Source organism: Strix aluco, chromosome 7 (genome assembly GCF_031877795.1).
Source record: "Strix aluco isolate bStrAlu1 chromosome 7, bStrAlu1.hap1, whole genome shotgun sequence".
NCBI lineage: Eukaryota > Metazoa > Chordata > Aves > Strigiformes > Strigidae > Strix > Strix aluco.
Window position 1 is genome coordinate 11,425,339 of NC_133937.1, and position 24,579 is coordinate 11,449,917.

Here is a 24,579-nt window from a genome sequence, read left to right on the forward strand (position 1 = left end):
GGCCAGTGCAAACCAGAATAAAGGCTAAATTATTTCTGCAGCATTTTTGAATTGGGGGAACTTGCAAACACTAGTATAATCTTCCTGAAATCTGTTTGTGAAAATACACAGCGGCTACTCTTAAAAATGATCTGTTTTTCTCATATAGTAAATAGCATGGTGGTATTAAATACTCTTCATGCAAATTTTCAAGATGGCATCAGCCTATTATTTATAACATTATTCTGAACTTTTCCAATATAGGAAATTTCTTTTTTTTTTCTTTACATGCAAATCTTGCAGGAATAGATGTGAATATTTTAGAACTACTTGCAGGGAATATTAATTAATTGGTGTGCTTTAGTATTTAATTCATGTCATATAGAAACTTACTAAATTTTTCAGGTGATAAAATGGCATAAGTTAATTATGGTTAGAAATGGTAGTACGACACATACTCGTATTACTTCCTACTTCATTTCAGCCAGCGAGACCAAACCTTTTTTGCTGACTCTCAAGCAAGCAATGGTAGATTTAGTACGTACAGGGGTTTGAATGTTGACAACAATGTAAAACAAATGACATTTTTGTTCTACATGAGTATATTACTAGTACTATTTTGCCTTTAAACAACTATGTCATTGTTTCTTCATAAGGTGGATTCAGGAGAATAATTCCCACAGCTCTTAGCGTCTGTAGTCGCTCTGTGGCTGTGTGGCTGCTCCGTGTTTAGCAAGTGACTTTGCCATAGTAGAATTGCATTTGCTGCACAGATCTCTCATTTCTAGGAGGCTTTCTTCCACAGCTTTTGCAAACGCATCTGAGGAGGTTTCTTTACAGTCTTTAAAGCTTGAGATGCAGAATAATATATGCTCTGGCTGAGGGTTATAACATGCCCCATAACCATTAGCCACCACAGGCCCATAGCAGCAGAACATTTCCATGGTGGTTGGAACCTGGTTGCAGGGAGAAAGTAAGGAGTGATCTCTGATTAATCAGGGCACCTGAAATCAGCTGGTTTGGAATGAGGAAAAAGATAAACAAATGTTGGAAATGTGGTGAATTCCCCTTGTAGAATATCACTTCCTTCAGAAGTTCAGACCTCGAGCTGACACTTGGAAGGTAAAAACTGATCTCAGTACAGAGTTTGGTGGCTCTGTTTGCCACCATTTGAAAACTGGTATCATTTGAAGTGGATATAATGCATTCCTTTGCTCACTTTATATAGATCTTTAACAGCTGTAAGCTTTGTTACTGATAGATAGGGAATTTTAATTCTGATACATAAAGCTTCTCTAAGGTTTTTAATTTCTTAAGGTTATGTTAAACTTGTAATGTGAAGCCTGTAATCAATTATAGAAAGTAGTATTGGCCATTTCTAATAATCATTTATAGTTGTGACGCTGTATAAAAATGTATTTTAATGCATCTAGGTGCTATCTTTCTATTACACCTCAGTTTAATCATGGCATAACACAGGAGTGAAACACTTTCTCCTGCGGGAAAGAAAAGATGTGTTAGAGATGTATATGTTTCAGACTTTGTGTACATGGGCCTCCACAAATGACATTTGGCTTTTTAATGGTGTAGAACAAGCCATTAGTCCTGCTAATAGAGCCATAGAATTGTCAGATAAATTTGCTGTGCAACAGCCGAAGGCCATAAAGCTATTCAGAAGCACTCTTTGCTCATGGATAGTTTCTTGGAGAATTTATGTAGTAGTATGTTGGTTGCATTCACTCGTGTCTGAAAGCCTACAGACATTATGACAAGATCGAATTACTTATTAAGGTTTTATGCTGTAGCATGATATTATAAGGGTCTTTTGCTGCATAGTTCTAATCTGTGCAGTTGGGTTAGTGTTTCAGTAAATGAATTCCTACGTAGATGTCTTCTTTCATTAGGACTGCTACTACATGCAATGAAACGTTTAATTTTTAGGCTGTATGCTATAAAGATGTTTCCTTATTCAGAACATTAAATGTAGGAAGCGTTGACTCTTTAGAGTATCTTAGTATAGTTGCAAATAACTGTAAATCCATAAATGTCTAAAATGTCTATAAATCCAAGATGCATGCCTGCACAGGTTGTAGTCTTACTCTGAACAGCTGAAGGCTCTTGAAGATTTCAAACACAGATACTTTTAAGAGTAAAATTTCCTCATGGCCTTTGGCCTTTGTTTCTCAGAGTGGCAGCCTGCCTGGCCTGTGGCTGTACATCTGGAGTAAAGAATTCCCACTAGAGCTGTCACCTTAGGGTAAGGAGGAGAATAAAGGGAATGGAAAGATAGGTAGTTTGGAAAGTGAGGAAACACTAAGCCCTCATGTGAATTTTACTGAGTTTTTTTGCATGCATTTCCAGAATTTCCGGGGAGGGCTTTGGGGTGTTGCAAGGAAAGTGATAACTTCAGTCAGCATTTACTGTGCGGATTTTGCGGAATGAACCAAAACTGGATTAAAAATATGGAGAATTTTGCAGGCTTCTTGATGGTTCTTCATGGTACCAGCTTTTTTTTTGCTTTTTTTTTTTTTTAACATCATTCTCACTGTGAGCTACAAGGTCTGGCAGAGCACAACTGAATTGGCCTTTGATTAGCAACACCAGTGAACAGGAGAAACTCACCTGGCTGGTCGAGAGGATGAATCGATTGCTTGTCAAATACGTCTCATCTGTAAATATCTCTGGCAGTTCCTTCAAGTGTTCCCGTGCCACCTCTCTGAGCCCTAGCAGATGATTGTCTATTGCCATTCCAGTAATAGCCTGTGTACAACATGATAAGACACCAGCATTTAACTGACTATAGAGACATTTTCTTGGCTGTTACTGCCTTGTTTTCTGGTCAGAATTGATGAACTTGGTTTGAGTGATGTAATGCCTCTAACATTCAGATAGTATTCCTGAGTATGTACTTTGCTGATGGTCAGTAACTAGAAATTCATATGATGCTCTGAAGATATAAAAATTAGGAAGGAGATGGTCTTGAGATGTAATATGTACTGGTGTTGTCTGGTGTTCTGGGTGTTCATCATCTCTCAGAGCTGAATTTCATGGGCTTCCAAAGCTGCTGAGGGGAGCATATGGGACACCAGAAATCTCTAAGTGTGTTTTGGAATTTCCTGTGCATGACTTGGATTATATTTCAAGATAGGAGGCTCCAAAACACCTCCAAATTGGAACAAATGAATCTTTCATTGCCTTGCTGCCTGCATCACACTCTGGCAGGTAAAGCATGTGTCAGTCCACAGAATTTAGATCCAGAGATCTGGTAGATGTCTGCAACAGATGTAACAGTGATCACAGAATAACAGAGATTTGCCAGTGGTCTATCACAGATCTACTAGCCTCCCCCACCACTTGAGAAGACTGCGGTTAGGGACACAGATGCCTTCTCAATTTAATTCACTGCCCAAATATCCCAATTCTTTCCACCACTCCCTGTGCTGGTTTAATTGCAGAGCTGGATTATCTCGGGGGCAGTCATTACTTTAACCCTCACTCTAATGATGTAATTGAAAACAGTAAGTGTAGGACAGCATAGTTGGATTGTACCATAGGCCAGGTACTGTGAGTCTAGAATCAAATTAAACAGGGTTTAACAAAGAAGAATAATGTGCTTGACAAGCAAGAGACCTAGAGCAGTTCTACTTGCCATGATGCTCACCCGTGTCTCTGCTCACCATCATTCCCGGTGCAGAACCAGCTGTGCATGCCCCTAAACCCTGCTCCCAAGTGTCCCCAATTTCCTCTCCTGTCTCGTGGTTACAGGCGAGGCGATGGGCAGCGTGTGCAGTGGCTGAACGTTAGCAGCAGGGGCACGCTGGTGGCCAGCTAGCCAGCTCACAAGAACTACTGCCAAGCCTGCAGTAAGTCTGCCATCAGCTTGCTGTGCTTGGGTCTCTCTGCTCTATCCAGCTACCTAATGCTATAGACTTAAGGAATTTATTAGCATTAAGATCTTTGCCCTGATAGCAAATGTGATTGAAGATAGCTAACAGGATCAAAAGTCAGTAGCGGGAGATGGGCAGACAGGATAGTTACAGAGTTTTGTTTCTTTAGGAAACCAAATCAAAATTTGTTCCAACCAGGCAGGAATTGCCTCAGATTAAAAAGTGCATTTAAAATCCTTCAGTCTAAGTTTATTCTGGCCGGTGAAGAGCATTGATCATGAGGACTGAGCTGTAGCTCAACCCCGGTCGCAGGCTGAAGTCATATAGGAAGGGAGTGTTGAACAAGGGACATTGAGCTACACTGATAGCAGAACTGGTATCCCTGTGGCACAGGCCCCTTGTAATGAGGGAAACAAGCAACCTGAGAGAAGGCAGGGTTTTAAAAAGAGCACAAGCTTGGTTTTCCTCTTAAGGGGAGAAAAAAAAAAAAAAGCACGTTTGCTTTTTCTCTTAAGAGAAGAATCCTTTTAACCACTAATAAGTGCCTGAAGCGGGGGGGCTGGGAGTGTGTAATCTTGTTTGGTTTATTAAGGAGTAGGCACCCATGGGTAAAGGGGCTATTTGTTCATCAGCCCAGACAGAGCAAGGATGCTTGCAAAAAAGTAGCATACATCAGGGTAGTATTTATGTTATTTTTCCCATAGAGGGGAACTGACTTGATAATCAAAGGAAATATTTTGCTATCACACAAGATTTATAAGGCTGTTAGCAATGACATTTTTGCAACATAGATCAATGTCATGTCTGAAGAGAGGCCGAGACGGGCTAACGAAATAAACTGTGAGTCAACGCATAGGAAAAAACTGTGCCAAATTGAATTTTAGAGCTCCACATTTAAGATAGCAATGCTACTAGTAAGCCCTAACAAGGGGAAATAAAATCATTAAATTGCTTTTTGTTTTATGAAGTAGATTTCTTTGTTTTTCTTAGGAGCTATTACATTTCAGTCTGTTACACACGGTTTAGTCAGACCGTGTAAGTCTTGCCCATAGTTTAAAGGCACAACAATTACATTCTGTTATTCTGAGAAAGCAAGGGGAGCTTAGTGAGTAGAAATACCTGGAGACCTTTTTAAATTTAAAGATAAATTAATTTTTCAATTGTGATCTTAATATTTTCCCATGAGCTACACTGGAGGCTGAATTTTATAACGGTTTCTGGAACTGAAATGACTCAGAGGGGCTTTTTATGGAAATCTTTTTTTTTTTTTTTAAAGAGATGTTGTACAGAAATTCCATTGGTTGTGACCTAGTAGACTTACAGTATGTTGTGTTCATTGTGAAGTTAACCTTGAGATGGTTCAGGTGAGACAGTTGCCCTGAAATAAGTCTTGCCTCTGCTTTACAGACCATGTGGAGTCTCAGCTTCTAAGAAGTGGGTTCTCAGCACAAGGCTTGAAACACAGAAGTGTTTTTCTTCCCTGCTTCTTTTGTTTCACAGTCTTAGGAACAAATCCTGCCTGAAAGCAACACTTCTCCAGTGCTCTGAGTATACCTTTGAAACCACCTCTGGAAATGAATGATTTCTTTAATATTAGGAATATTTAAACAGTAATCATCAATGTGGGTTTGTTAGGCAATGGTCTGAGGCAAAACCATAGGTAGCAAATTCACTTAACATAGCTGGTTATTAACATTTATCAATTTCATGAGTACTTTGACTTAAGTTGTTTATAGAGTAAGTCTGTGCTTTGTCTTGGCACAGTGGGATGTAGAGTGTTACCCAGGCTGAATTGTCTCATTTTTAGTCAACAGAAAATAAATTGTATTTGATACTAAACTGATTTCTTCACTGGAGGGCATCTCTTGCTTTTATTAGACACTGCATTCAGGTCTCTAAAAGAGAACTTACTATAATAATTCTATTATTGTTAATGACCTTTATTAGAAATGGCACTTTGGAACACCAGAATACACTGGAATACCAGCTCCTCTGAGGATCAGGTCCCAGATAGGGACCTCTCTTCTCTGGGGAAAGGAAACAAGAAAATGCATAAATGATTAGTTTGGGGGGGGTGGGGAGGTGGTGGTGTTCCTCACGTGTTACGACTGTCTTAAGCTTATCTGTAACGTTATAGCTTATGGGTCTAAATACCTGTAAATTTGGGGGATCTGGATTTTGCAGTTGGAGTTTTATTTCTCATGCATGTTACACAGCAGTTAAGCTGGTTGCTTTTAAGCCTTGCTTACTTCTCATCCTGATAAGGTGATCAGCTGCCCACTTGCCATACCCTATTAGAATACCCCATTGCCACTTTTCTTGGCTATCTTCATGGCTAACATTTCATATTGATCACAGAGCACACAGAATAAAGGCTTATTTCATCTGGCTACTGTTCTCCCTTGCAAACCTTTCAATATTTATTAAAAAAATCCCTTTATTAAATTTTGATTGCAAGCTCTTTTTGAATTGTTAATTTGTATACCACCAAGCTTAGTGGAATCCTGATTTGTGGCTGGGACACCTAATAATGACACAGAGATAAATAATAAATTTTTCACAGATGCACATTCCCTGTGAATATGTTGAATACAGCGTCATGTTCCGTGACAGTTCTAGATAAGAGACCTAATGCCCAAGAATGACGGTCTTGCCACTGATATCTAATGCAGAATTTTATTATCTTGATTTCCAGGAACTAATTTTTAAGTTGAAGTTAGTTGAATATGGCTATTTGGAGGGTGTTTGGGTCACTAGAAATTTTTGTGTGACATAGAAGGTACTTTCCTATTTAGAGATGCCTATGTTTTCTGGTGTTTAAATAGTTAATGATTGTATCTTTGTATTTTTCTTGAAAAAACTAACTAGTCCTTATTCAGAGAAAGAAGTGTTTTACTTACCAGAATAGTGTAATTAGTCTGAGCTGCAATCGCATCCTTAAATCTCTGCATCTTCTCAGAATCCTGTTGGGGGAATCAAAATATATCTGTTATTGAATAAACTCTCAAAGAAATAGCATCTTCTATCAATTATCCAGCAGCCAAACAACAAGCACTCCAAATGTCCTTTGCCTCTGGCTCAGGTGTAACTACTCTTTATAAATGAAAAGCCATAGAGATTCAATGTCCTGATCAGCAGTGGTGCCTGGTTGTGCAAGGGTTGAACAGGTTTAGTAGTGGTGGTTGGTCTGAAGTGAAGGAAGGACTTGAAGTCCCTTTTGTGGATTCCTTCCATGAATTTTGGAGGTGTAGATTATTACTAATTGAATTTCTCCATTTGAAGTAGGGAAAATAATTGCCTAGTGTAATTCAGTGTTTTCAAAACAGCCAGGCAGTATATCTTCTCCAGAATGGTTTATCTAGACAATGACAGGGATGTTAATGAAAGCCATTACTGATATTTTACTTGACAGTCAAAAAACTACTCCCCCATGTGAATCTATGGGCATCTAGAATTTTCCAAGGCTGCTCTACCCTCCTCAGATGCCTTGCATTTCAGATAACAAGCTAGTAAATTTTGACTCCTGTCAAATGGCAGCCTTTTATATTAAGGGAACGATCCTCAGAAGTGCTGCCATGCTGTACATCAAGTCCGACACTGCAACTTTGGGAGACCCTGAAACAGCCAGAAATGACTGGTCTCCAGATAAACAGGGAACCTTCAGCTCCTATGGACGATGAATGATCTTTTGAACAAAGAATTCATTTTAGAAGCAATTCAAGGCCACCATCAGGGACCTTCAAAGTAGAGTCTGTTGTTTGGTTTTTTTTTCATAGGGCTTAGAGCTAGGCCTTAGTTCCCTTATACAGATTAAATTACCAAATGCAGTCTTTAAGTCTGATTAATTTACAGCTATTCAAGCAATCTCTGCAGTGTCAGTTGCTGCTTCTTTAACAGCAACTGTCAAATGCATGAGATATTTCTCCTGCTAGAGAATCAATCTGACTCGATCAATCTTTGGTGACTGTGCATGCTATCGTTTGAAGATTATTTTTATTAGCATCAGATAGAAAATTGTTTTAAATTTGATTTGGATTAATAGCTATTAACAAACAATATTTTGGGGAGTTCAAGTCTCCTTAAACCAAGTGATGCATCTGTTTGTCCAAAAAATAGAATTAACACCTTCACATCCAGAGGCAATCTGTAGGTCTAAAGGAATCCCCTTGAAATAGGGTTGTGTTAAGTGAATTTTGTTTCTAATGATTCTGTGATAATACTATATATAGTTTTGAACTGAAAGATAAAGATGTTCACATTAAAACAAAGATTTCTAGAACTTTGTGCGAAAGAACAATCACAGATCAGTTTAAATGTTCTTTGCATCTCTCAGTGGACAAAAATCCAGGAAAACTATTGGTGGATTGGTTTGCATTATGCTTTTAGGTTTTTCAGGGGGAGTGAAACCATTATTCTCCCTATTCAGTACTGCCAAGGCATGCAATATAAAGATTTGGGGGCTGAGACTGACCTCACTCTAGACATGCATGGTATTATTCTGCTTGCTTGTGTGAAGCAGTACAGTTTAGGATGCTGTGAAAGGTGGGCACAATCTCAGATTTAGGTGGTAAAGTGGTGAGAAATGCTGAAGCTTTGGAAGAGCTGCTGAAGTCAGTAAGTGTTGGAATAAGGAAGGTAGGAAGAGATTGTTGGAGGGAACAAGAAGGATCTGGCTAGGAGCAGGCTGGCTCCTCCTAGGGGTACAGTCAACCTGCAGCAATGTGTGGTAGGGCTGGGGGTATGCTGAGTGCCCAAGTGTAGAGAGGAAGGTGTGCACAGATGACAGCAGCTTCTGATGAAATACAATTAAGAACCATGTTGACTTCAGCACAGGGAATTACTTCAGGTTTCCTCTGAGTTATCATTTTAACACGGAACTCATTTGAGTCTTGTTCATCATGAGCTAAGTTCTGGACATGGTAACTTTAAGGAGACTGAAGAAGCAGTGAAGGAACAGAGCACTTCTCTGGGCAAATTTTCCTCATCCTCTGGGACATTAGAGCTTGGTTTACAATATTTCATTAATTTTTTAAAATTAATTTTCATTAATTAATTACACTCAATCTACAGCCCAGCAATACTTCTAGCGATGCTATACTAGATTCTAAAGAACAGCCATGAGGGCTGTTGCCACTGGAGTGGGCTTACTGTGCAAAATAATCTATATTGTGGCAGCGTTTTGCATCTAAACAGCCACCTGGAAATTCCCTGTACAGCAGCGAAGTGCAGTGGGTGGAAGCAGCACACAGAGAGACGTTGAGGGAGGCTCTCCAGGGACAGTGCACGGGACAGTGCACAAAGCTGTTTGTGCAGCTATCGTCTCAGCTCTCTCAGCTGTACCTCTTTTCATCCCCATCTACTATGTACAGTACTCATGCTTCTGGCAAACAGATGGTGGTGTCTCAAAGAAAAGCAATTTAATTTTTCTTTTTGCAAGATGATGTCAGGACAGTTTGGAGAGTTCTTTTATTAGCTTGATGGAGATTTTTCATTATGAATGTTCAGCTCCCTTGAGGATCCTATAAAACTAACTCTATTTGGTAGAAACATACCTTTAAAATAAAAAGGATCAGCCAGAACATATCCACCTTATCAAGGAAATCAAAGCATGTGAATTATATCACCTCACACATTGCAGTCTGCAGCAGAGCTATCTACTGCAGGGGACCTGCCAGGCAGTTTCCCTGGTGTAACAGTATAATGATCCTGAACTTTGCATGTTCAGCCTAGATCTCTTCGGGGAGCTGAATTTGGATCTGATGATAGATCATTCAGAAGACGGTACTAAGTCTAAAATCAGATGTTTTGTTTCTTATAAGGTCATGTTTAGGCACTTCTGAATCTTTTGGAAGCTTAAATAAAAATGAGAAAATATTTATATTTAGCTTAATAGTTGGTTTGCACAAAAACCAAAATCCTGAAAGGCTTGCTACCCTGCCCTATGCCTTTATGTTCTTAGTTAACAGTTAAAAAGTGAGAGTTTTGGGATCATGAATGCGTTAGTGTTTTGCCAAAGAAGGCAGAGGGAGCCAGACCAACATACCGATAGAGCTGTCTTGTCATCAGTCATTGCTTTTACAAAAGCAAATGCTTCCGAGGTAGCAGACCTAATATTGTCGACTCTGCCCTCATCAAATCGGCGTATAGAAGCACTTTCATAGGTAGGGACAAGTCTCCTGTGGCGTCTGAGAGAATGAAGGAAGAAAAACAAGGAATAATTATTTTCAAGGAGTCATAAAGACTAAAAGAAATATGGGCTTGGTACGTTTTATTGTTACAGACATGATTTTATTTTTTTGCATAGTATTCGTCTTAATGTTGATAGAATTCTATAAGAAACTTAAAAAAGATGGATGCTCACTCCTTTGTAATATGAGGAGCTGCATACAGCTGTGTACATTTTAGTTATGCATTGCCAATAAAAAATGACTTGCTGTATAAAAACAAGGCTAGTAAAACTAAAATTTACTGAAAGATCTCAAGGAATGTTTTATTTGTACTGCATCATAAAATAATTGTGTAATTAATCATTTACTTATGGGTTTGAAATATGTTTTATTTAAAACAAGAAAAAATGCACTCTGTGTGTGAATGAAAAATAGAAAACTAAAAGGGAAAAAGGGTACTATTTGAGACTGTGAGCCAGAATAAAAACCCACATAGCAAACAGAACAGAGTATGAAGACTATTGTTTAATTTGGGTCCAGGCATATAGCGACTGTTCCTTGCTTCAGGAGACCTACTGTGCCTTCCAGTTGAAGCAGGGGTCTCAGAACATGACTGTCCCCTAAGGTTTTTATTGCACGCATGGGATTTATATCACAGCTGGGATCCAGATGAAAATCTTGGACCAGGTCATTGTTGGAGTTTGGTTAATGGAATATGCAAAATGCACATTTAACAGATGTTAATAGAGTACGCAAAATGTGTTAGGCATCTCTGGTTTTGACTAGGTAAAGACCACTTCAGGATTTAATTTGACATAATAAAGAAGGAAACCATGCAACTGATCTCTACCCTGGAGCATTAGCTGTTCTGGCAATGTACAAACAAGCTTCTAACTTTGATAATACCATGGAAGTTAGAGGATATTATCAAATCTTGGGTTGTCTGTGAAGAAGGAAGCAGCAGTAGTTACTATGATGTGTAGGAACTCTGATCTGATATACTGCTGTAGTATTTGTCCCTGTGAATGCTTTTCATCCTGCGGAGCAAGGGATGTGTATGTGGTGAGCTATGGGCTACTGCCACGATTCCTCCCAAGCTACCCGCAGCGGCAAGGCAGTGTTTCTGCCCCAAGGACTTGGGACTGCCTAGCTGCTTCTGCTGCTGTGGGTGGCAGGGCTGTCTGCCACACCCTGCACATCCCCTCACCTCTTTGCTGTGCCAGCACAGGGGCAGCTGTGGGGACGGTACTGGCTGGGAATGGTGTGTGGGGGGGACAGGGATGGGAAGCTAGAGCAAGGAGAGGGAAAGGGAGTGAAGGAAAGGAGTGCGGTGTTTTAGAACCGGGTGCCAATTTCTATCATGTCTGATTTACAGTCATTAGGCAAGATCACTCCTTTTCATGCAGGAGGCATTTGTTTGGATGCTGAGTGAAAAAATGGACCCTCTCTATAAAAGACAAATTGTGAATCTCCTCTTGTGCTACCTTGTTCCTATGATTTGAATTAACCTTACCTGTAAAATGCCAGCTGAAGGGCTACTTGAATGTAGGCATCTGGGCTAAACTTTTGTTTCTTAATAAATTCCTTTCCATAGCTCTCAAACTTGTAGGCGATAAAGTCCAGATTTTCTACTATCCTGGAAAACAAGCAGAGGCAGTTACTGTGGGGGGAGATGCAAGAATCTCATGTTCCATTTTCATTTGCAAATAAAACCCAGAGATCATTTTCTGCCTGTACCCACTTGGAGGTGAGTGGGCTCCTGTTCCACTGAGAGTCCTGGCCTTTGGTAACTTTTTCCTAGTCAGTAACTTCTATTCATACAGGTTCTAGACTGGGCTTGTTATCTGCAGTCTTAACATAAGCTGTGCACTCAGGTCATTCTGTTCATCTGTGTAAAGCACTTTTTTTTTTTTTTAAACTTAGTATTTCCACTCCTGAAGCCTAAGCCAGGGCCTTCTTTGTTCTCAACAAATTTTGAGATTTACTAGTGTGAGGAATGAGTGAATTTAAAACCTGATGAAGGCTGTAAGCTCCTTGCAAGTTTCAATTTAGAGGACTACTACCTTTATTTAAAAACAAAAAGGAATTACTCTGCATCCTGTATGTTTTCATACTGTCATGTATGCTTCTAGCCACTTTGAGGTCTCATCTAATGCAGTCTTATGTTACTGCTTACATACTTATAGTTGATCATGCAGACAATGTGTTAATTCTCTATGGAGAGATCACAGGCCTGAATGTTGAGATGAAATAATTTGAAAAAAAAGATCTCTTATTGCCATCCCCACCCCCAAAGATCATGCAAATCCTTTACAGTCTGGAAACACAGTCAGAAGAACTAACCTTTGTAGGAGCAATAAGGATGTAAACAAATTACAGTCCTGAATTCAAATTGTTTATTCAAACCAGTTGTATTCTACTGTCCCATATATGTATCCCCATTGCCCTGACTTCAGCTTTAGTCAGGTCAAACCCATAAAGTCCATCCACAAAAACAGAGGACCTGCACTGTTTGCATCCCGTGCAAATAGGACTCAACCATTTTTCCAGTGGTCTTTGGCTTTCACAATATTTACATGGAAGGAAAACAATGGTAATGCAATTCCTGAATACAGTGAAGTAGCTCCAGCCCACAAGGCTGCCATCATGCAAAGAGTTGCTAGGTATGTCCAGCTTGGGAGGATGAGGACGAGCAGGAGGGCAGGGAGAGCACCCTAGGAGGAAACCCATGCCTGCACACAATATGCTGGGTAGTTCCCAGCTTGCAGTCATTGTTGAGAAAAATGAGGCATCTGTTCTACCTTTGGAGTTTTTCTGCTGATGATGCCAAATGTGACTGAATTTCAGGGGAACATTTCCATCTTAGTCTTCGTGGAGCAGGAAGCTCACTCACTGAATCAGCTCGGACTAATTTCTTGGAGCTTTCTTTCCTGTTAGTATGTGAGAGAAAAGTGATTAAGGTCACAGGAATAATCTAGTTGTTAAACACTGCTTTTTTTAGCAGGTAAATGACTGGTTCCCAACAGTTGTATGGGTCTTAGTGGCCCTATGCACCAGGGGGAATTTGCCACTGGCAGTGGTTTCCCAGGGTCCGGAGCGGGTACAGTAGCTGTACTGAAAGGGGACTCACATGTGCTTGAGCAAGTGTTCAGTGCACTGCACCAGCACGATGCCGTCGAAAGGGGAATGTTCACAGACGGTACCACAGACTCCATCTCTTCCTACCACAAACTAAGCAAGGAAAAGAACAAGTGCAAGATACATAGTGAATAAATCATGTTGTGGATAAGTTACCCGTGATGGCAACCTAACAAAAGATGTTGTCTCCTGTAGTTTTCTTATTGCTCACATCAGGAAAGACCTTGACTTACAGATCAGTGGGTGACTTACAGATTTACAGACTTTATTGTCCTGTGAGTGGTGTTGCATTGGATCCCTTTCATGCTGCTATTTTGGACTGAGTCCTGTGAGAATGTAAATTTCAGCATTTCCCATTGGAGTCCAGAAATTGGATTTACCATCTGCTTTATGGTAGAGGAAACCTGTCACTGGAAAGACAGGCCAGGGTTCTTCTTCCACATTTGGGGGCAGTGCAACTTCTGTATCTGGAAAGTCCCTTAGGATCACACTTTATTACAAATATCATATCAAATGAGCAAGCTCATCCTTATTTGATAACTTTCTCATAGCTTGGTTTACTGTCCTGCTTCCTCTTTACCTTTCATTTGTGGTGTTTTCTTCATTTCCCTCTTACTTGTCTTCATTCCTGATTTCATTGCATATACATGGTATAACTGGTGACACTTAAGCTGTGACACTGTAGTTCTATGATACCCCCATGCAGTTGGTTACTTCTGCATCTCAAAAAAAAGCAGATGTCCAGGACCAAGATGCAACTTGTCTCACATGTTTTCTGTCCTTTTTCTGGACTTTTTCCCCCACTTCTTTTGTAGTGTCCTTAACTGGACTTCTCCCACTCAGCTCACTCTCTGGGTTTATATCACACATACTCATCTTGCCTCCCTGGTTCCCATGAGGTTTTCACAAAGTAAGCATGATACAAAAGGTTTACCTGGATGTTTTCTGATGCCTTCCTGCAAAGTTGGAGAAGAATATGGAGAGAAAGAACAAGTCCTACTGTGAGAATAGCTTACTAAATAATCTGTGTTTGCATGAAAGAAAATGGGATCTTTTTTCCCTAAGAATTTCTCTTTGCCTTTAAACTACTTCTGGCCTGAATATATCTGGACAGATGAAGCTCTCCCATATACTATGCAAATTTATTCACTTTCTGCTACCTTCTGATAGTAAACAAAAAGAAAATCTTGTTTATTCTCATCTGCTTGAAACATCTCAACTAGTGGCCCTGCAAATAACAGAGGATTCTAACTAAAGACAAATGATCTTTAAAAACACAGCACTGAAGTCTGCTAATAATGTCATTTGCAGTGGCATAAATCAGGAATGACTACTGAAATATATTTGCACTGGGGTAAGTCAGTGCAAGTGAAATTAGTTTAGTGCTTTCTTTTTTCATTTTGCTGTTCTTAGACATGGCAAGAGCAACAAGCATTGTGCAAGCAATGTATCAGGTTTTTTTTTCAATTTTTCATGAGGTGTCAACATTGTTGACAGTTGGAGATTAAAACATTGCTTCACCCTGGGTCTGTTGCAAAATGTGAAAATAACAGTGCAAGACTTTCAAATATGACAATCAAAATCTGATTGGGAAAAAGGCTGGAGAAATCAATACTTCCAGGAAAGCCTCAAGAAAGATGTCATTAAATGAGTAAACAGTCTGTTAAGAGAGAACTTAATACTAACTTAAACACATGCTAAATTATAAGCAGTAGTATTTCTAGAACATCAGGAAAATGTATGAGAAGAGAAAACAGAGAAAGCCGTTGTGCTTTTCCTCTTTGTTCTGGCATGCTAGTCCAATGTTTTTATTTCATTTGATAGAATGTAATTAAATGCGTACTGTGGTTGTTGGGTTTTTTTATCGGATGTCTACCTATCTGTATGTCTGTGTATCTGTCTACCTCCTCAAGTGCAAAGGGTAACTTCAGGGAAGGTGAAAGCGTACTTGTGTTGGAGAAGCCCCCTCCACTGCCAGCAAGGCAGTAGGTGTGCTTCCCCTGCCTTGCAAGGAACAGGGCTGCTCCCACCAACCCTGCCTTGGCAGATGCTAACACCACCTCCCCCTCTTTCTCCCACTTGATTCTAAGTGGTCCCTACCACAAGGGTAGCTGGAGTCCCTTGCCACGTGCAAGTAATATCATAGTACTGTAAGATTTTTACCTGCATAGGTTTGTCATACCAACGATTGGCCCCGTTTTTATGGTAGCCTCCCCCATGTAGCAGTTGCAATGCCATGTTTGTATCATTGAGTTCCACCCCGCTTGGGCTGTCCAGGCACACCAGGCATATGCACCGTTCAATCATATCAAGAGAGTCGCGGTTAGTAGAGTCTGGGGATAAAAGAGGGAAATGTTCACATTCTCTTACCTGTAGTGCAGGACTGGCTGGGGAACCTTGCTGCCTTGGGGAGCACTGAAAATCTGACCCTGACTCTGCAGTGAGCTGGTGTTTGCAGAGCTCTCAACAGCAGAACATCTCAGTGCAAGGAAATGTTACACCAAGGCATTCATTCATGTGTTAACTTTTGCAATATCTCTGTGTATCTTTCATATGATTCAATAATATCCACTTTCTTTTTCTGCCTTTCATTTCCTGAAGTAATTATATTACAAAATAAATCCATTTTACTCTTAAAGCCAGCAATGCTTACTTATTTTATATATAACGGTTACAGAGACGACAGGGAAAACAGAGGATTTCAGAGCTCACGCTACTGGTGCAGTATTCTGCTCTGGAACAGCAGGTCCTGTACTGGTTTTGTGCTGTTCTCCCATTAAAACCCTTTTCTGGACAAGGAACAGCAGGGCCCATGTTGGTTTTGTGTTCTAGTATTAAAATCCTCTTCTCTCTCCTGACCCTGGTCATTTCTTGTACTGCACAGAAATAAGCCCTGGACTGGGTACATTGCCTACATCACATGAGGAGACATCTGTGGATGAGGTTGTGATCATGTGGCAACGTGGCACATGTGGCAACATGGTATGGCCAAAAACATGGGTTGCCACATTCCACTTCCCTTCTATCAGTAGGGTACTGTTGAATAAAATGTGCTTTTTCTGGCTCTCTTTCTCTGTTTCTTTTCCCTATCCTGTCACTCTTGCTTCTACAGGTGGACTACCTTGTCCTCAGTGCTTTCCTCCTAATTTATAGTGTATTTATGCGGGTTTTTTTTCTCAGTTTCTTTAACTCAGAAATATTATGAAGGTAAAGGTTTGTTTGCTTCTGAGGGCCAGTTTGAGGCATAGGAAATATTTAATTGTGAGCACTTAATATAGCTCTTAATTGAAAAAATTGTGGAACCTATAACAAGAACTTGTTTTATTCAAAAGCTTATAACATCATTAATTGCTGTTAAATGATTGTTAACAAGATCAAAGGAAAAAGGGCTTTCAAAAATCAACTTAAAATTCCTTCCGTTCTTAACAGATCAGCTCTCATCTGCTGGTATTGTTAGATTTTGGTGAAAATGTTTTTCCTTTCAGAATGTTCTTAACTAAATATACGATTTAGTTAACTAAATATATGATTTCAGATTGATCAAAAATTCTTGCAAGTCTGTGCTAAGTTCAACAAATCTGTGCTCAATTCAGGGGATGATTTTAGCTGAAAGAATGGAAAAAATATTTAAAATTAAACAATTCTGATTTGCATTTGAAATATAGACCCATTTCAAAATGTGCATGTTTTTAATGTTTGCAAAAATGAAAAGTAGCTTGATCCTCTGAAAGAACAGCATTTTTCAAAATAAGAAAAAAATGTACTTTCCCAAAATGAGCAACATAGGCTAGTGAGGAGCTAGAAAAAAAACAGATGCTTGTTATCATCCAGGTTCATTCTCCAGATGCTGTGTAGTAAAAAAGACCGCAAATACGCAAGAAACAAAAAGGTGCTAAGAAAAGGAGACGCAAGTGATGGCGACGGCTGAGAAGGAAGAGGGGGAGCTGTGACCTCTTGCAAGTTATGGTAAGGTACTATCTACTGCTGTCTGGTGGCTCCTGCGAGGGAGTGTTGGCAGCCATGGGCCCGAGTGACAGGGGTGGCCAGCCTGGCTTCTTGTAAGGCTGCATGGGGACCTGGTGGAGTACGTAGTGTGTTGTCTTCCCTTGCCCACAGAAGCAGAGTCCTAGGGAAGGCACCTGGCATTCCTCCCAGCTCCTACAAAGACTTGAGACAGGAGATTGTAATTGGTGGAGCACACAGGTTGACCTTTCTGCCAGTGATCTGTGCCACCCTACAACATGTAAAACACTGATATGCCTATGAATTGTCTTCAGAAACATTCAGAAGCTTTATAAGGGAGAAGACATGTCCCTGTCCACTTGGTTGTAGAGCTCTTCTAGTATCTGGCACTTGTAGGGCTGACTGTAATTGCGGTATTTATTCCATTGATGGTCTGGGTATATCAATGCAAAGGTTGAAAAGATCCTTGTGAATGGAAGTTGCTCCGTATACATCAGCTGCTGGTATTTGTGGACAGGCACCTTCAAGGAAAAACTGCTTGGATAGTGATTTACAAACTGCTCACAGCTTGCTCAGCATTCTGCTTTATGTTGTCTGATAGGTTTCTATATATTTCATTGTGGCTGCTGCCCACACATCTTTGACAGATATGAAGCCTTTATTCTGACATATGGCTTCAGGGTATCTTGAGTCTAGGTATTAGAGTGAATAAAATTAAGCTCTGCTAGAAACAGGGAAAGATGCCCTTACAGAAAGAAACAGACATGTTCAGAGAGCTGATCAAACACTGAAAAAATTATCATGTAAAGCAGGCAATGAACTGCACAAGAACTCATGAACCATGACTTTGGATGGAAAATAAGTATTTCCAGAAAGAGCTGAAACAGGGGAAAAGTGTGAGAACAAGCCTAAAGCCCTGCAGGACATTTCTTGTCGTTCTTCCTTTCTAATGTACACAATTGCATTGAATTGGCCAGTCAGCTTTTGTTTAGTTGGGTTTTTTGATTTTTAGAAGACAGTTCTGAATCAAATTCAGATATAGTATGCATGGGACAGCACCCCCTATAGCAGTAAGAATTAACTTCCTGTACTTAGGAGAGAGAGTTTTGCAGCCTGAATGCAGTTAAAATACTGATTGAGTTTGTAAGTCAGTGATGGCTGGGTTTATAAGTCAGTGATGGCTGGGTTTATAAGTCAGTGATGGCTGGGTTTATTACAATTTCTTTGAAATTTTCTCACCTAGAAGACCTATTCTCTACTTGTAGGTCTATGCAGGCCCATGTGTGTATTTCCTTCATAACCTCTGCAAAGCTTTGTATGGGTCCCCTCTGTCCCAAAGCATCCTCTCTTTCCCTGCCCAGTACAGAACAATTGTGGAGTGACCCCTTCCACCTCACAGTGCTTCACTAGAGGCTTTTCTCTTCCTCTGTTAATTATTGTTGCGTGAACATTTCACCACAGATAAGAGAGAAGAAAGGGCTGTTAATAATCATGTATTATGTGTAACAGCAATGGAGTATACCATATAGAGGAGATGTGCTAATACGAGTGGTATAGGATGGGATTCCTGCTTAGATTAGAGAAGGCTGACATCACAGTGCTGTGATATTTGCTAGTGCAGAAGCTGGTTTTTTTCAGCTGCATAACTGAGTTGGTTTGCTTCCTCATTAAAATTAGTATTTTGGCAAATGCCAGGCAATCAAAAAACACTATAGAGATAGTTCTGCTAGTTTTTGTTGATTTATCTTTTGTTCTTTGGATGACGTAGGTTTACAAAGATTATTTTGCTGCAGGTTTCAAGGTATTCACTATTTTACTTAAAAGTGTGGCATGAAAATAAATGATTAGGTGTTTATCTCTGTTCTCATTAAAATAAGGAATGTTTTTTTTCTCCTGCTTTAAAAAGAAAAGACGGGGGGGGAGGGGAAAGCCTGAAGATGAGACTGGTACCACATAATAATGCTGTAATAATGGCCAGGACTCTGTGTGTGCATGTTTATAAAGTTATTATAAGCACAGGTAAATTTGAATAACAAAAGTGAGGATCTTCCTTGGGATGGTAAACATATTTTGAGACTATTGGCAACTCTCGTATATTCCAGGACATTGGTAAAATAGCAATATTTTCTGTGGCATTGCTGAACGGAGGATAAAGAGATGAATTAACATTTTTTTCAGGAGGGAAAAATTAATACCTAAGTCATCTAAAATGTCAAAAAGAGGGTGTTTACATCACTTAGCTTCAGGGTAAAATATATAAGGTGTGAAGTGATAGAGATGACTAATCCCACCCTTTATTTTCATCTGTTTCAAAGTCAGGCATTTGAGTTCAGAATCCAAGACAGCTAAATGCTGCCTGTTGTGGGAAGAGAGAGAACTATCCCCAGACAACGTGGTGTCACCTTTCCTAGATACTTACTTAAGACTTGGATGAATCAGCCCTGGTACCTCCTCTTTTTCTCCACTGACTAGAGAGAGTACACATCTAGATTCAATAGGTGTTTAACTTGTCAATGCTTTTGTTAGATGAGATGAAAAATGTCTAATAGTTGCCAAAAGCTAAGAGGATGCGTCATTCCTACTGGTACAAAATGGATGTGAAGAAAGAGACAAATCACAAAATCTGATGTAATGTAATTTATGTGATGAAGAACAGAATGGAGTGAGAGCTATTTACATGACGTAACACTTAAACATACAAAGCCAAAGGGTCAAACCATATCTGCTGCTTCCCTGGAAACACGCATCTGAACACTTACAGGTATTGAGTTTCCTCCTGCTAGAAAAATTCAGCAGTGAAGTTGCACATTCAGTCCTATATTTGCTGTAATGTTCACTCCCAGCAAAGAAAGGCAATGATGGTGAGGAGGAAGAGGAGGAAGATGATGGAGAAAGCTGGGATTGCTGCTGCTAACCTTTCATAAGGATCGTCCTGGCCTCTGCCCACTCTGTCCTTCCGTCTGTTGTCAGCAGGCCAATTGGAGGCAGCATTTCCTCTTCATTCTCTGCCATTTTGGCTATCTTTCGTAACTGAGTGAAAAGATCTCCCTCACTGAGACGACGGAAATTAATGACAACATCCAAAACAAAAAACTGCAAAAAAATGACAGAAGTCAGACGAACAGTCACAGGTGGGTTGGACCCTTACTGGTCCAACATTTTGCTTTCGCCTGGGTGGGTGTTGAGATGTGGAAGTCCTGCTTGGAGAGCCAGGCCTGCATGCAATGGAGCACAAAACCACAGGGCTCACCCCTCCTGTGTTTTTACACCAGTGTAATTCCAGTTGCTATAGGGGACTTATATTGTGTGTTGGGCTCAAATAAAAGATATGCTATTTGAATAAGAATAAAAAAAACCCTGAAGAGATAAAATCAGGAAGTATGTAAATAATTTCCATGGTCTTATTTGTTTAAAAATAACCTAGAGAATCTAGAGAACTTCCTGTTGAGGTGAAGAACAGAATTCCTGGAAAAGGGACCACTGGGATCTACCCCTTCATTCCAAGGGGGCCTGCAGGCACAGGTCCAGGACTAGAAATACTCAAGCTGGGCTGTAAGGTACTCTGCCCAGCCAATATACTCTGCTGCTTGACAGCATTTATTGGTTGGGGCAGATTCACTCTAATGCTTCAGTATTTCTGCCTGCGCCTGTGCTGATTTCTTCAAGCATAGTGTAGGCCCCCTACATGGGATGGTGATATATATGCCATGCGTTGTGTGCCAATACTTGACTGTCAAGAGAAGAGCATTTCCAGCAAATGCACTCTAATAAGACTTTTTTTCTCTGTGGTTTCATCTCTGTTTAATAAACATTTTTGTTTGAATGAGAAAGCAAATGAATTCTGCCACATTCCTCCTTTCTGCATCACTGTACTTGGAACATAATGTGGGCTAAGGACAAAAATGCTGCAGAAGCATCTTTTGGAAATATCGACAGTGAATGCTTGGTAAGACGTGAGCTCATACATAGCACGCTAATTGTGTTTTTGAACAGTGATTATATTAGGCTTTTCTTGAGTGAATTTAAGCAAACTAAGAAATATAGAAAGGTATAAAAAAAGAACACTCATTTACCTGATTGTTACAAGCAACAATAATGTGCTCTGGTTCTGGCATTACACTGCTTTTCTGGGCCACGAGGGTATCTTTGGTATGTCCTGGAAGACGATAGGAAGAAAAGAGTCCATAGTACTGCTTCATACAGAGGGGATGACCGGACAGCTGTCCATGAGCAAAATCAACAGGTAAAGCATGGCTGGAGAGAGAGAAGAAAAACAAAGCCAGAGGAAGAGAGGAGAGAGAGAGAGACAGAAAGGAAAAGAAATCTAATCTGTCCTTTGTTCTGTTACAATTAGATCAGGTATAACACAAATTGAATAATAAAACAAGATTACGGTATAAAGGAAATAAATGAATTCCCATGCCAAAGTTAAATACATCATTCCTGGCAGCTTCATGCATATTCATTAAGCAATTGCATTATCATCTAGTGGAAATGGAAAGAATAGCAGGTCACAAGCCGCTTCGCAATGTGTGTGGGAAGCCTGCTTAGATGGGACCCCAGAAACTTGCCAGGACGGAAGTTAGCCGAACAGCTGGAGAAGACACAGCATCTTGGAAAAAAGTACTGATGAAATTCACTGCAAATCACAGTGGCCCTGTATGGGTGGAGAGTGTGTGAGAGGGCCTTGCCTGATGAACAGGAATGACTGGGGCAATACAGAGGGCATTTCTGTTTTCCATGGAGCCTCACTTATGTGCTAATCCTTACTTAGACCTAGGGGGGAATAAGTGCTGAAAACCTATTCTCTTTTTATTGGAAGGCATGTGGAAACAACACCTCCTAAAGGCTTCTTTAGCAGTCAGGGAAAAAAAAAAAAAAAAAAAAGTAGTTATCACAATTATGATTATGGATTGTAAAATATCCCACTGACACTGCAGCTGAAAGTAATGGTGTTGTCGCTCAGGAGAGGCTGCAGAGACCACAGGAGGAAGCAGATCTTGTGGTGCAAAGGTTTTCCCTCAGCAAGAGAAGACTAAGCTTTCAGCTGTCAGAGAAGGGCAGGGGCAAAGAAGCACACAAGGAGGGTTACTGTCATGCAGCTGATATGGGGAAATGTTTTATACTAGTTTATCTTGTTTAACTGTCTCTTTAGAACTGTTGCAGTTCTAAACCAGGGATATTCACTTTACTTCGTGGCTCTCAAACTCTCTGTATCACTTATTTCCTTGTACAGGTGCTTAACTTTTTTGTTCCTTATCAGTAAAACAGGTTCTCCTTCTCCCTCATTTTGCATAATGCAGAAATCTGCTTATATTTAACAGTTTTAAAGAGCATCTATGATGATCAAAAATAGTGTATAATAATAATGATGATAAAAAAATTCTGTGATCAAAAATAGTGGAATAGCATCATAGATTTAGACAAGACAATCTGTAATTATAGCAGTTAAGAAAGGGGTTATTAACTCTGATGGCACCAGAAAATCTTGTACTGAATTAGGTCTGTGTAAGATCTTATAACTCTTTTATGTGAGCAAGTTAGGCTTTGTTTGAAATATTTAGTCCTGGCCACTGCGTGGAATGAAAATGGAGTGGAATGGAAAACTGTACAGTTAAAAATAAATGCCTGGGTTTGGGCTGGAATATTGTGCATCTGTGTGTGGGATGATCCAAGAGAAGCTAGCAGTACACTCACTGGTAGCAGTCCTTAACAGCAACGAGGAACTGAAAATGTTACCGTTATGGTGTCCTCATAACTAAACAGGAGGGGTGATAAGCAAACATTAATAACAATATGAGGACACAGTGGTGAGGATTTAAATGATTATTGATTTAAGGCAAGCAAATCTGATCACAGGAGTCTTTGGATCTAGACTAGCGAGGTCAAAATAACAAGAATTTAAATTAGCCTTTGTTTGAGCAATGTGGTTTCTTTCTCTCAGATGCTGTCATATAAAGATGCAACGAACTACATCAGTATGCAATAGTACTTCACAGCATGCCAGTGGTCGTGTATGCAGTTGCATGGCATATCTTGGACAAAAGCACGTGTCCTTAAATAAGTACCTCTTCTATACTTTCTGAGTAGCTGTCAGATTTTTGAAATGAAAAATCAAACAGCCTCTTCCTCTTTCTTTTATCTGATTCATGGATGATAGGGACTTTGTTTTTTGAATATGGACTTTGCCTTCCTCATCCAAATGAGCGTTAGTTAAAGCGTATCACATAGGCCTCTTGTATTTCCATACAGAAAAATGACCCCTTCCCTACTATGGTGTAGTGTCCGTTGAGCTTGGCTCTCCACTGTTTCTATTTTTTGGGGAGCAGTGATTTCAGCAGTAAACTTGGAACATACTAGGTAAGGTTAAGAAGTGCTGTGTAAAGTGCTGTTATGAGCTACCTCGTACATGACTTAAAGAAGCATGGATTTCCCCTGTGTTTATATACCGAAAGTAACAATGGCATAAGTAACTTCTTATTTTTACTCGCTACTGAACCAGCCTGTCTGTGATGAGGCTTCCTTCGCCTGGTGGGATGTGATATTTCTTTTTCGGGGGGAGGGAGGCAGTGGGGCTGATGTTCTAAATGGAGGGTGCAGTCCATGGAGGGGGTGCAGCACCCTGACAGGTAGCTGGTGCCAGGGAGGGTGTGCAGCTGTGTAACCGCAGTGCTGCTGCTCTTTGGATCTGGGGAGCACAGACTTCCTGCTGTGTCCTCAATAGCTCTGTTAGACAGATTGTGTGTGTCCTTTGGGCTGCACTGCACATGCTAGAGTTATGACTACCAGGCATCAAAAAGGATCCTTCTCCAACCCGCTAGATTGCAGTAATAAAGCGGAAAGTGCATTAAAAAAATTGCTGAAGCGCTTGCCCCGAAACATGCTGGAGCCCCAGCCCTTCCAAATGGTGGAGAGGTGCAATGCAGCCTGACTTCGGGCATGTTAGAGCACCCTTGAATCAGAAGCCCTGCGGATACTCAAGCAGCAGCTCTCCTTCCAAGCTACTTACGTGTCCAGTAAAGCTTTATAGTCTTGCACTCCTGAAATGAGATTGGCGGCAAACCTGCAAGTAGCAGATAGAAGTGACATCAGTCTTTTGACATTTGGCAACGCTGGGCTGTTGTTTCTGAGAGACAGAGGAGAGTCTGAATGATTGATGGCACAGCATAAGGAGAGAAGGTCTTCTGGCTTGGCAAGAAGAGCCCCTGCCCCCACCCAAAACCTAAACTAATTCATCCCAAAACCTAAACTAATTCATGTCACGAGAAATATGAAATCCTAGAGATGGTCCCTTCAAATGGTTAAACAGACTACCACAGGAGGAAGCCTGAAAGCATTTATTTAGAGAATGGGAGCAGAGGCTGAATATTTAATAGAATCCTTAACATGGGTTTCAATATCAATACTCATAAGCTGTCCAATTTATTAGAGTACTTCCTGTCCTA

General features: G+C 40.3%; 1 protein-coding gene across 1 annotated transcript in view; it reads right to left on the reverse strand.

Moving 5' to 3' along the window:
* Positions 1-665: 665 nt before the first annotated feature.
* Positions 666-24,579, reverse strand: part of CHAT (choline O-acetyltransferase) — a 32,611-nt gene continuing 8,697 nt past the window's right edge. Inside the window, exons 5-15 of the mRNA XM_074831627.1 lie at positions 24,144-24,197; positions 21,208-21,388; positions 20,050-20,227; positions 15,335-15,504; positions 13,164-13,264; positions 12,835-12,963; positions 11,547-11,669; positions 9,910-10,051; positions 6,767-6,829; positions 2,602-2,739; positions 666-935 (exon numbers count right to left, since the gene is read on the reverse strand). Coding sequence (XP_074687728.1) covers positions 666-935; positions 2,602-2,739; positions 6,767-6,829; positions 9,910-10,051; positions 11,547-11,669; positions 12,835-12,963; positions 13,164-13,264; positions 15,335-15,504; positions 20,050-20,227; positions 21,208-21,388; positions 24,144-24,197 — 1,549 coding nt within the window. The remainder of the gene's footprint in view (positions 936-2,601; positions 2,740-6,766; positions 6,830-9,909; positions 10,052-11,546; positions 11,670-12,834; positions 12,964-13,163; positions 13,265-15,334; positions 15,505-20,049; positions 20,228-21,207; positions 21,389-24,143; positions 24,198-24,579) is intronic.